Source organism: Nerophis ophidion, linkage group LG21, assembly GCF_033978795.1.
Source record: "Nerophis ophidion isolate RoL-2023_Sa linkage group LG21, RoL_Noph_v1.0, whole genome shotgun sequence".
Classification (NCBI taxonomy): Eukaryota; Metazoa; Chordata; class Actinopteri; order Syngnathiformes; family Syngnathidae; genus Nerophis; species Nerophis ophidion.
Genome location: NC_084631.1, coordinates 9,597,028 through 9,610,420, shown reverse-complemented (window position 1 = coordinate 9,610,420; position 13,393 = coordinate 9,597,028). Strand labels below are relative to the sequence as shown.

General features: G+C 40.6%; 1 protein-coding gene across 3 annotated transcripts in view; it reads left to right on the top strand.

Annotated features, from left to right (window-relative positions):
• Window positions 1-13,393, top strand: part of gon4lb (gon-4 like b) — a 32,551-nt gene that overhangs the window by 702 nt on the left and 18,456 nt on the right. For 2 of the 3 annotated variants that reach the window (XM_061881843.1, XM_061881842.1), the window contains exons 2-11: window positions 2,124-2,249; window positions 2,319-2,458; window positions 5,537-5,611; window positions 5,681-5,731; window positions 5,820-5,858; window positions 5,923-6,018; window positions 9,266-9,340; window positions 9,413-9,541; window positions 9,605-9,821; window positions 12,205-12,306. In XM_061881843.1, coding sequence (XP_061737827.1) covers window positions 2,144-2,249; window positions 2,319-2,458; window positions 5,537-5,611; window positions 5,681-5,731; window positions 5,820-5,858; window positions 5,923-6,018; window positions 9,266-9,340; window positions 9,413-9,541; window positions 9,605-9,821; window positions 12,205-12,306 — 1,030 coding nt within the window. In that variant the 5' untranslated portion in view covers window positions 2,124-2,143. The remainder of the gene's footprint in view (window positions 1-2,123; window positions 2,250-2,318; window positions 2,459-5,536; window positions 5,612-5,680; window positions 5,732-5,819; window positions 5,859-5,922; window positions 6,019-9,265; window positions 9,341-9,412; window positions 9,542-9,604; window positions 9,822-12,204; window positions 12,307-13,393) is intronic. The other variant, XM_061881844.1, reaches the window with a different exon arrangement.

Genomic DNA, 13,393 nt, shown 5'->3' with positions numbered 1-13,393 from the left:
ATTCCTACTACTATTTGTATAAGTGTTGTGCACTTTACACGTAAGGGAAACTGCACTTTTTCTTTTGCCAACCATTCACACACGTTTCCCTTTTTTATGCATTATAAATCGTAAATAAACGTTAGCAAAAGTCAGCTAACAAAGTAGTCAATAGGATAGCCCCAATTCCGCCCACAAAGTTGTCTAAATGACCATCCAAAAGCTTTCAACAATACTCCATTTACATATGGTGACCTGAATATTAACCAAGAATTAGCAATATTGTTATTACAATCTCTAACACAGATCATCTATTTTAGCGGCATAATGATTAGAGAGCGCTAACTAGCTTATGCTGCTCTAATATGCTGCTTTGCCTCTGAGTTGTAAATACATAAATACTACCTGATATTATGAATGATACTACAAACCCCGTTTCCATATGAGTTGGGAAATTGTGTTAGATGTAAATACAAACGGAATGCAATGATTTGCAAATCCTTTTCAACCCATATTCAATTTGAATGCACTACAAAGACAAGATATTTGATGTTTAAACTCATAAACTTTATTTTTTTTTGCAAATGATAATTAACTTAGAATTTCATGGCTGCAACACGTGCCAAAGTAGTTGGGAAAGGGCATGTTCACCACGGTGTTACATCACCTTTTCTTTTAACAACACTCAATAAACATTTGGGAACTGAGGAAACTAATTGTTGAAGCTTTGAAAGTTGAATTCATTCACATTCTTGTTTTATGTAGAGCTTTAGTCATTCAACAGTCCGGGGTCTCCGCTGTCGTATTTTACGCTTCATAATGCACCACAAATTTTCGATGGGAGACATGTCTGGACTGCAGGCGGGCCAGGAAAGTACCCTCACTCTTTTACTACAAAGCCACGCTGTTGTAACACGTGGCTTGGCATTGTTTTGCTGAAATAAGCAGGGGCGTCCATGATAACGTTGCTTGGATGACAACATATGTTGCTCCAAAACCTGTATGTACCTTTCAGCATTAATGGTGCCTTCACAGATGTGTAAGTTACCCATGCCTTGGGCACTAACACACCCCCATACCATCATAGATGCTGGCTTTTGAACTTTGCGCCTATAACAATCCGAATGGTTATTTTCCTCTTTGTTCTGGAGGACACCGCATCCACAATTTCCAAATATAATTTGAAATGTGGACTCGTCAGACCACAGAACACTTTACCACTTTGCATCAGTCCATCTTAGATGAGCTCGGGCCCAGCGAAGCCAGCGGCGTTCCTTGGTGTTGTTGATAAATGGGTTTTGCTTTGCATAGCAGAGTTTTAACTTGCACTTACAGATGTAACGACCAACTGTAGTTACTGACAGTGGTTTTATAAAGTGTTCCTGAGCCCATGTGGTGATATCCTTTGCACACTGATGTCGGTTTTTGATGCAGTACAACTTGAGGGATCTAAGGTCCATAATATCATCGCTTACGTGCAGTGATTTCTCCAGATTCTCTGAACCTTTTGATGATTTTGAGGACCGTAAATGGTAAAATCCCTAAATTCCTTGCAATAGCTCGTTGAGAAATGTTGTTCTAAAACTGTTCGACAATTTGCTTACAAAGTGGTGACCCTCTCCCCATCCTTTGTGAATTTCTTAGCATTTCATGGAAGCTGCTTTTATACCCAATCATGGCACCCACCTGTTCCCAATTAGCCTGCACACCTGTGGGATGTTCCAAAAAAGTGTTTGATGAGCATTCTTCAACTTTATCAGTATTTATTGCCACTTTTCCCAACTTTTTTGTCCCGTGTTGCTGGCATGAAATTCTAAAGTTAATGATTATTTGCAAAAAAAAAATGTTTATCAGTTTTAACTTCAAATATGTTGTCTTATAGCATATAAGTTATAGAATATGAGTTGAAAATTATTTGCAAATCATTGTATTCTGTATATATTTACATGTAACACAATTTCCCAACTCATATGGAAACAGGGTTTGTACATTACATATATACTTACAGCGTTTATATAAAATGTTTATGGAGGTGTTTGGATGTTTTTTGGAGCACTTTTTTGGCGGAATAAAACGACTTCCATCGACTCCATTTTTAGCTGACTTTTGCCAGTGTGTACTAAATTCTATGAATTTGGATTTAGTGCAGCGCTGATGAGGGAAAATGATGAGGATACGTGATGAGGAGACCCTCTTTAGCGAGGACAGCAAACTGGCCATCGGGACCCTTGGTGATGCCGGACTTGAAGATGACACGAGACCCTTGTCAGGTGACGCGACGCGTATGAAGCGGTCATGTGGCCTGCCCGTTCAACCACGTGTTTTGTCATGTCGCACAGGTCTATGGCGGCTGGAGGATGCCCAATTCATGGAGGCCGTGGAGTCCAGCGACGACGAACTTGGCCGCCTTGACATCGACCTGGACAGGAAGTCGAGACGGCACAATCTGACGTCGTGCAACGTGCGCGCCATCCTGCACGTCAGTGACACACACACACACACCATTTACTATGAGCCAGTCCCTCCAGGAATGTGGGATGTTGCGTACGTGTCGATTCACGCATATAAATATATATTTCTATATATATATATATATGTTATGTGTGTGTATGTAAATATTATAATAATATAATGGTTATATAATTGAATATTAAGATTATGTAAAAGTTCAACTCCTACCTTGTTTACTTTGACCTCCTTTAAGTTTTGTAATCAATCAGAAATATCAAGTAGCTAAAAGTCAAACATGGATAAGTGTGAATAGAGTGTTTCGCATTTTTCCCATTTTTATGGTGTCTGACATGTTTTTATAATATCCACAATGTTCATATTTTTTACCTATTCAGTGGCCTGGTGTTTAGAGCACGGGTGTCAAACTCTGGCCCGCGGGCCAAATTTGGCCCGCCGTGTAATTTAATTTGGCCCTTGAGGTTATATCAAATTAAGATTAGAGCTGGCCGGCCGCTATTATACAGTGGCTATGCCGCAGTAACAACGCACTTGCCACCCCTCAAGATTTACCCGAGAGACTTCCAAATTTCACTGCCCCTCCCGAAAATCTCCTGGGGCAACAATTCTTCCGAATTTCTCCCAATTTCCACCCGGACAACAATATTGGGGGCGTGCATCGAAGGTCTACAACCTGTCGTCACGTCCGCTTTTCCGCCATGCAAACAACGTGCCGGCTCAGTCACATAATATCTGCGGCTTTAACACACACGAATGAAACATGCATACTTGGGTTCTTCCGAGGATGTCGTAGTCCTAGTGGTTTGTACAGTCCTTTGAGACATTTGTGATTTAGGGCTATATAAATAAACATTGATTGATTTATTGATTGATACTTGGTCAGCAGCCATACAGGTCACACTGAGGGTGGCCGTATAAACGACTATAACACTGCTACAAATATGCGCCACACTGTGAAGCCACACTTAACAAGAATGACAAACACGTTTCGGGAGAACATCTGCACCGTAACACACGTAACACCCAGAACCCCTTGCAGCACTAACTCTTCCTGGACGCCACAATATACACCCCCGCTAACACCAAACCCCCCCCCCCCCCTCCAATTTTATTTAAATTTTATTTGATAAACCATTGATATTTTTCAATTATTATTGATAGGTTGATTGGCAACACTAAATTGGCCCTAGTGTGTGAATGTGAGTGTGAATGTTGTCTGTCTATCTGTGTTGGCCCTGTGATGAGGTGGCGACTTGTCCAGGGTGTACTATGCCTTCCGCCCGAATGCAGCTGAGGTTGGCTCCAGCAACCCCAGAAGGGACAAGCGGTAGAAAATGGATGGATGGATAATTTGAAACTCGACTTTGCATGTCACTAAAAAGTTATATAAACCTTGCTTGTTCAATATTCAATGCAAAACTTGTTTGGATCCCTCTTAAAAGGTTAATTTGTTCAACCTTGGCCCGCGGCTTTGTTCCGTTTGAAATTTTGGCCCACTCTGTATTTGAGTTTGACACCCCTGGTTTAGAGTGTCCGCCCTGAGACCGGTGGGTTGGGAGTTCAAACCCCGGCCGAGTCATACCAAAGACTATAAAAAAAAAATGGGACCCATTACCTCCCTGCTTGGCACTCAGCATCAAGGGTTGGAATTGGGGGTTAAACCACCATAAATGATTCCCGGGCGTGGCCCTGCTTCTGTACACTGCTCCCCTCACCTCCCAGGGGGTGATCAAGGGTGATGGGTCAAATGCAGAGAATAATTTCGCCACACCTAGTGTGTGGCAATCATTGGTACTTTAACTTTAATTTTTAACTTTACCATAAACAAGTATTTCAAAGAGCAAATAATAGTGCAGGAAAATATACTGTTTCAAGTAAATATTTAAAAGAATAACTTCCAATTTAATGTCTTTAAAGTAGCAAAGTAAACATCTGGTGTAATAAGTATAAAACAATAATGTACACATTAGTGTCTTTTAATTTTTACTTTATGGGAAGCTGTAGTCATTTTTCATATAAGTCTGGGAAATGTTGTTTCTCAAAAAGAGTAAACGTGGAATTTGACAACCTTTATTTAACCAGATAAGAATCCCATTGAGATCAAGATCTCTTTCACAATGGTTGGTGGCCTGGCCAATACTCCCGTCCAAAGGCAAAACCTAGTAACTCACTTCTAGCTGATTTTGAGAAAACAAAGGAAAACTAATCTATGTTGATGCTGTCTTACCAAGATCTACAAAGTCATCAAACGTATAGATGTTTTCTTGAGCTTTCATTTTCTTGCCGACTGAGCCATGGATTAAATCTGCTCTCATGAACGTGTGCCCTTTCTCCAGATATTTTATCACAATCTCGGGTGGGCCCCATTCTGCGTTTGCACATTGGGCAAGAGCCGTGTACAGCGTCCAGTTTTTATTTTGACCTCCACAGTTATCTGCCCAAAAGAGTATGCAAGGGGAAGAATCAAGAACAATACATTTAATGAAGGTGCTTGCAACGTCCTGGGCCAATCTTCCAAATATCCCCTCGTGCCATAATATCACATAATCAGGTTGATCGTCGGCCCCCATTCGTGCAAATGTCTCATTAAAGACAATAAGGCGACTGACAAAGAAGCTCCGATTGGTCCCTTGAGATACTAGGTTTTTCTTTTGTATCTACGCGGTTATGTGGCAGTAGCTAGGTCCTGCCATGCGCGTAACAGCTTACTTACGGAACAAATTACAATATCGCATACACTAATGTCAAGCATATCACCTAGGAACTCCAAAATTATTATCAGCTCAGTTCTGACCAAAATTGAGTTACTGGGTTTTGCCTTTGGACGGGAGAATAGGTCAACAGCACATGTCACAGAGCAGTTTCAGAAAAGTAATATTTTAAGACATACATTTTAAAATGCATAAAAGGGATCTGTAAAACCATTAACAATTGAGGTCTAAAAACACAGTCACTGTGCAAACGTCTCACGCTGTCCTTAGACCAATTTTTTTTAGCCCAAGTCAAAAAGTTTGGACACCCTTGTTCCAGATCAATAGCAAGGTGTAACGACGTTTGTGTGATTTTGTGACGTGTGTGCGTTGTCAAGGAGGTGATTACTGATGAGCGCGTGGTGGCCATGATGAAAGCTGCCATCCGAGACACTCAGGACATGCCCATGTTTGTAAGTGCACATCCCAACAAGCCTTTAAAATGTCTTTTGAGTCCAACTGACACCTGCCCGGTCCACCAGGAGCCAAAAATGACCCGATCCAGACTGAAGACGGCGGTCCAGCAGGGACAGGTGATGAACTCCTCCTCACCCGACAAGCTGCGTAACACCTGTGCACCAACATGACTAAAAAAGCTGCTGTCTGTTTGTTTTTTTACAGTGTCTCAGCTGGAGTTTGTCTGCAGAAAAGACCTTGCCGGTAAAACATCACAGCAGCGCCATTAGCAGTGATCACATGACTCAAGTTTGTTTGTGTCTCAAAGCAACCTCACTTCCTCAACGTTGACCTTGAGGAAGACGAAGACTCATCAGATGAGGAGTACTGTCCAGACGAGGAAGATGAGGACACGGCTGAAGAGGTAAGTGGGTTTGTCACATGTTTTAACGACGGCTAATGGACCTAGAATCCAAATGTTTACCGTATTTACCGGACTATAGAGCGCACCGGCATATAACACTCACCCACTCAATTTTAGAAGAAATAGTTTTCCATATATTAGCCTCATTTGACTATTAAGTCACAGATGTATACGTTTTAAAATGAGTTATTTACACAAAAAATTGTATTTACATATTTGTTTCCAAACGATGTCTGTAACACGGCAGTAAAACGGGGGATCAAACAAAACAGAAGTCATGGCCATGGACCCACTCGCTGCGGAAACTAGCTCTCCAAACCGCTTAACTTCTCCACGGAGACGTTTTGGCGGATTTACAAAACTGTAACCATACAAAAAGAATGCTAATTGTAAGTTAAAAATAGTAACACATACACTCGGAAACGTGCGAATTAGCTAATGCTAGCGATGCTAGTGTCATTATATATGCATGAAAACACTCCTACAGACAGCACACATGGGACAGTTTAGTAGGTAAAAAAATGTTTTAGTTCTATTGTAAAACCCACAAATGTTGCTTGGAGTGAGGAACTAAGAATCTATACGTGTAGAAACGCTATGCATGACCAGAAGATTGAACGACACTTCTACTTCCGGTTGAATGCACTTAATGAATGGACACTGCAGCACCTTCAGTGAGCAAACTTGTCCAGAAGATGGCACAATAGCAGAAACAATAACACACATTTTCAGTATATTTGCTTCTTCTTCTTTTTTTTATTATTTGCATTATGGCCATAAGCGAAGACAAATCAGTGAAATAGCCGCACTGTTTTATATGCCGCAGGGTAAAAAGTGTCGGAAAAAAGGAGCGGCTTATAGTCCGGAACTTACGGTCTATAAATGTTTGTAGAGATCGACTGATTATTGGCCAGGCTGATTATTAAAGCCGATATTTGGCATTTTGACAGATATCTATATCCATCCATCCATCCATTTTCTATGGCTTATTCCCTTTGGGGTCACGGGGGGCGCTGGTGCCTATCTCAGCTACAATCGGGCGGAAGGCGGCGTACGCCCTGGACAACTGGCCACCTCATCGCAGAGATATCTATATTGTTTTTTGTTATCAGTATTGGCCCTTTTTTAAAACTACAACAACTACATCAGCAGATACAAACTATACACACACGATACTAATATTTAATCATTTACAAAATAAATATTTAGTAAAGTAGATAGTAATAACCACTGCTCAAGCACCAGCCCGTTTGCCCTGCATTTGATAAGTTCTCCTTTTGCTGGAGCCCAATTTTGTATCTATTTAATCAATTTAAGAAACAAATCTCAAATACGTTTTGATATCTGAATTATTTTCCGGTCTGTTTGATTGCTACGCTCACAAGGCGATGATGCCCTTCTACCGTTTTGTCCTTCTCGCAGAGCTGGTTTCCCACGGTACGTCTCCTTCGTGTCCCTGTCAAAACGTAAAAATATTTGCTGGGAAATCCAAGTTTTGTCCTTCTTTCCTGGCGGTTTGTCGGTCCCGTTTAGTTTGTTTTCGCTACTGCAGCGATGGAGTTGGACGACAAGCCTCCTTTCGCAATGCTCTGAGCATGGGCTTGTTAAAGGAGCGCCACAAGTTTCATGTTCCATGATTTGATAAAATACATGGATGGACATAAGAACGACAAAAAAAAATTGGCATGGCCTCTTAACTTCATGTGTGTGATTATGATTAACAACATCTGTTGACTTGTCTGAGCCCATTCAAATAGGGCTCATGTGATTTAGGGCTATATAAATAACCATTGATTGATTGATGTGACACAGTCATTAGACCCCGTTACAAACGAGACGATGGGAAAGTCAAAGGAACTCAATACAGATCTGAAAAAACTAATCATTGACTTGAACAAGTCAGGAAAGTCACTTAGAGCCATTTCAAAGCAGCTTAAGATCCCAAGAGCAACTGTGCAGACAATTTTTTCCAAGTATAAAGTGCATGGCACAGTTTTGTCATTGCCACAATCAGGAAGAAATTGCAAATTGGTCAGGATGATCAAGAATCAACCGAGAACCACCAAAAAGCAGGTCTGTAATGAATTGGAAGCTGCTGGAACACAGGTGTAAGTGTCCTCAGTTAAGCGTGTTTTGCATCGCCGTTGACTGAGAGGCTACCATGCAAGATGGAAGCCCTTTCTCCAGAAGCGACACCTTAGGGCTCGTCTAGTCTCCTGCTGATCATATGGACAAAGAAAAGACCTTCTGGAGGAAAGTTCTGTGGTCAAATGAAACAAAAATTGAGCTGTTTGGCCAAAATAACCAGCAATATGTTTGGAGTAGAAACGGTGAGGCCTTTAATCCCAGGAACACCATGTCTACTGTGAAGCATGGTGGTGATAGTTTTATGCTCTGGGCTTGTTTTCCTGCCAATGGAACTGGTGCTTTACAGAGAGTAAATTGGACAATGAAAAAGGAGCTTTACTTGGAAATTCTTCAGAACAACCTAAAATCATCGGTCCGGAGGTTGAGTCTTGGGCGCAGTTGGGTTTTCCAACAGGACAATGACCCCAAACACTCATCAAAAGTGGTAAAGGAATGGCTGAATCAGGCTAGAATTAAGGTTATAGAATGGCCTTACCAAAATCCTGACTTAAACCCCATTGAGAACATGTGGACAATGCTGAATAAAAAAAGTATTTGTCAGAAAACCAACAAATTTAGCTGAACTGCACCAATTTTTTGTCAAGAGGTGTGGTCAAAAATTTAACCAGAAGCTTACATATGGCTACCAAAAGTGCCTTATTGCAGTGAAACTTGCCAAGGGACATGTGACCAAATATTAATTGCTGTATGTTTTCTTTAGACCCAACCGATTTGGTCACATTTTCAGTGGACCCATAATAAATTCATTAAAGAACCAAACTTTATGAATGCTTTTTGTGACAAGTGTGTGCTCCAATCGCTCTATCACAAAAACATAAGAGTTGTAGAAATTATTTCAAACTCAAGACAGCCATTTGTGTGTGTGTGCGTGTGCGCTTCCTAAAATATGTATTGAATAGACAACTTAAAGATTGTTCCTGCTGAATACTGATGTAAACTAGTCATTTAAATAACTTTTACTTATTAATGTAAACTACAAATGTCGGTTATCAACCCTTTTGACTAGTAATAACCAATATTGGCCTTGGAAAATATATATGGGTTGCTCTCTAGTTTGTCAGTCTTGCTTGAATAATTGTGTGTGTGTGCATGCTCGCAGTCTTTCCTCAGTGATGGTGACATCATTTCCCCTCCCAAAGTTGAACAGTCCAAAATGCTGCTTGAAGGCCTGCAGGTCCGTCACAATGCCCACACTTCATTGTTTGAAAATGGAATAGATCAAATGACATGACGCCTTGCTTTTAAGTGTTCCCCAAGACACTTGACGTCCACTCCTCAATACGACTTCCCGGACGCCTGCGGCCCCTCCTTCCTGGAGAGACTGAACGCTGTGGAGGAGGAGCTAGACTGCGGTCCCGCCTATACGACTTTTTCGGTTCGTTTGAATGTGAGATTAGATGAAACGATGACTTCTGCCAAGTCTTAGCTGTGTTTGCAGTCCCACAGGACCGAGGAGGAAGACGAAGGCTCCAGCGGTCTGGCTTTCCGCACACGCTCCAAACTTCGCCTGGTGAATGTTCCTCTAGAGCAGTTGGAGGCAGAGCTTCTCGCCCCCGATATCACAGCAGACATGTATGAGCAAAGCCCTCCGCAGCAGGAGGAAGACCGCCACTGGACGCGCTGGCTGCACAGCCTCATGGCCCCAGACAGTGAAGGTCTGTGGTTTGACAATTACAGTACGGGTGTCCAAACTTTTCCCACTGAGGGCCGCACACTGAAAAATTAAAGCATACGATATATATAGGTTTTTTTAAAGCTTTCGGGCTCCCAGGGACCATGAAGCCTCTCAGTCATGAAAATGTCATATTACATTTGTCAAATTTCAGATATATCTATCGACATAGTATGATAAATGATAAATGGGTTGTACTTGTATAGCGCTTTTCTACCTTCAAGGTACTCAAAGCGCTTTGACACTACTTCCACATTTACCCATTCACACACACATTCACACACTGATGGAGGGAGCTGCCATGCAAGGCGCCAACCAGCACCCATCAGGAGCAAGGGTGAAGTGTCTTGCTCAGGACACAACGGACATGACAAGTTGGTTGGTTCTAGGTGGGATTTGAACCAGTGACCCTCGGGCTGCGCACGGACACTCTCCCACTGCGCCACGCCGTCCCCTATAACATTTTTAATATTTTATTCCCTTTTTTGTTAAAGAAAACCCAATTTTTAAAGTAAAATATGAAATATTTTCCCCCCGAAAATATTTAAAAGTGGAATATTTGATGTGAATTACCGTATTTCCTTGAATTGCCGCAAGGCATATAGTCTGGCCTGCCTTGAATTACGGGTCAAACTCGCTTCCCAAAATAATTAGCGCATGCTTAGTATGACCGCCTGGTCAAACTCGTGACGTCACGAGTGACACTTCCCCTGTCGTCATTTTCAAAATGGAGGAGGCTGATTTCAATACCGGTAATTTGAAATCGCATAAAGGGAAGAAGATTAAGAGCTATTCAGTAGGATTTAAGGTCCAAGCTTACATCACACTCAAATTTTTACTGCATACCTTTTGTAAGTGCCGGAGTGAGAAGAGGTTTTAAAATAATTAGCGCATGCTTACTTTTACCGCATGCCTTTGGTAAGCGCAGGAGTGAGAAGAGGTTTTAAATTAATTAGCGCCCTGGCGGCAATTCAAGGAAATACGGTAATTGAAGCGTTAAGTGTGTCAATAATTCATAACATTGATTTTGAGTCATTGTTATTTAAAAAAACCAAAAACATTACAATTCTTAGGCATCTAAAAGGGCCTCACTCATATCAGTGTTAAATATAGTTCATGCATTTTAACTTTTTTAAACTTTCAAATTTTTTAACACTGAAGATCAACTTCAGATCCATCCTTCAGTTATAATTTTTTAATATTATTTTATGTTTTTTTTGTTTATGACATTTTTGTCATGGAAAACTTTTTTCTTTATGGCAAACAGACAATATAAGCAATATTTTCCCCCCAAATTTAAATAGGTCAATAATTCATAACATTGATTTTGATTCATTATTATTTAAAACAAAAATCCACTAAAATTGTAAGAGATCCAAAAGGGCCCCACTCATATGTGTTAAAAATAAATACATTTAAAAGAATGTTTTTACTTTAAACACTTAAATCTCTCGATCAACTTCAGATTCATCAATCACAAATATTTATTAGTGTTTTGTTTTTTTGGTTTATTTGTTTGCCTTTTTGTCATTGAAAACTTTATTTTTTATGGTAAACACAAAATATGCAATAGTTTCGCCCAAAAAAGAATTCAGAGATGAATATTTAAAGTGAAGTAATTTGAACCTTAAATAAGTCAATCATTCAAAACATTGATATTGATTCATTATTTTTTTTTGAGTGATGACAGTTTTAAAGAAAAAAAGAGCCTGCGTGGCAGCTCTGTTATGAGAGGCAACATTTTCTTGTTACATTTGAAGTCTATGCTCTTGTCTTCCACTTTTTTATGTTTATTTTGTAACAGCATTATTACAATGTGTTGCAGGCCAGTGAAAAATTATTTGCATGTTGCAAATGGGCCCCTGGCCGCACTTTAGACACCCATGGTCTACTTTCTAGTTTGGTTCCTACGACTGTGATGTGGAAGTTGGGTCTTATAACTAAATGTGCATCTAAGTCAGTCACAATACATGAAGTACAACAGTGTAACGGTACTGCAATATCAGGATGAAATGAAACAGTAATAAAAACATACTTTTATACACACATGCACACAAAAGCTTGCTGTATTCTTCTGAGTGCTGCTACACCTCGTTCTTGAGAAAATCAAACAATAGCGTTTTGAATTAATTTACATGAGAGCCTTTTTATGGACAACGTGGGACGCTGTGAACTTCAGTTTGTCTTTGTTGTCCTCTTGAAGGAAATTAATTTATTAATAATATTAGTAGATACAATTGTGTATAGGACAGGTATGGAATAGGTGTTAGTTTCATGTATTCAATAATGTAGATTTATATTATCAGCCTCTTCTGGAAAACTGAGCTTCAGGACTTTTTCAAGGCTGCGCTTGTTTGCTTCTGCAGAGGATGCAGACGATGACGACGATCCGGAGTACAACTTCCTCGATGACCTGGATGAACCCGATTTGGAGGACTACAGGACAGACCGGGCGGTACAGATCACCAGTAAGCTTTGTTGACGATGCCCACCTCCGCACCGTTCGCATGTCAGCACTGTTGCAGGGTTTCCGCGGGTCATTAAAAAACATTTATAGTTATGACATGGATTTTGCAAAAATTAAGGCCTTAAATGTCATTAAAAAAACATTAAATTCAATGTCCAGAGGCATGAAAAACGTTTCGTGCGGTGGAATCAAGCATGCTATGAACTGATCTCAAGTTGGCAATTACTGTAAAAGCAGGGAGCAGGTAACAGTGCAGAATATCTTTGGCGGGAAAAACAAAGCAGCTTGACAACGCACCACAACTGGCAGCTGATGCTACCAATACAGACAAATAAATAAATAAATAAAAACACATTTTCAGATTAAACAGTCTTTCAACTATTCAAGATTATCATTGTCGAATGCCTAAAATTGTCTGTATACAAACAGCTTTTGGCTAAAATGATAACTATCTTAAGTAGGACATGGGCATCAAATTTGTATCAAGTGGCATTAAAAATAATTCAATTAGACATGCTGATACCTGCAGAATCCTTGTGTTATCATATCATCAGTGTTAGCATATTAAAATAGAATATAATTTTATTTTACAACAAAATCAGTTTTCAGAACAGGAAGACTGATGGGTCACCACAAGGGCAGTGCCCCGGTAGAAAGGTAAACATGGTGCAAAGAGTAGGAGGCTAAGCCAAGCCCCTGGAGGGGCTCTGTTTGAGACCACAAAAAAACCCTCAAGCAACAATCAGCACATATGAGCACACATTTACAACACACAAAAACTAGAGACTTGCAACAGGGTCTAGTGGTGGCATCCGGCACGAAGCGCAGCCATCAGTGTGCTGCTCCTCAGTCCATCATATTGGTTAGGGCAAGCATACACATTCCAGTGGTGTGTTTGCTTCAGTTGTCTGTTCTGGCTCTCAAATCGATCATAATATTGCCTTGCAGAGCAAATAGCTTCTCCAAGATGTTATCCAATTTGCGATGGAGTTGGGGCTCCTTGAACCGCTGCCATCGTCTTAAGGCTTAGTTGGTAAACCAGAGCAACGCTTACTCCAATCAGAAGATGGCCTGTTAATCACAGTTCC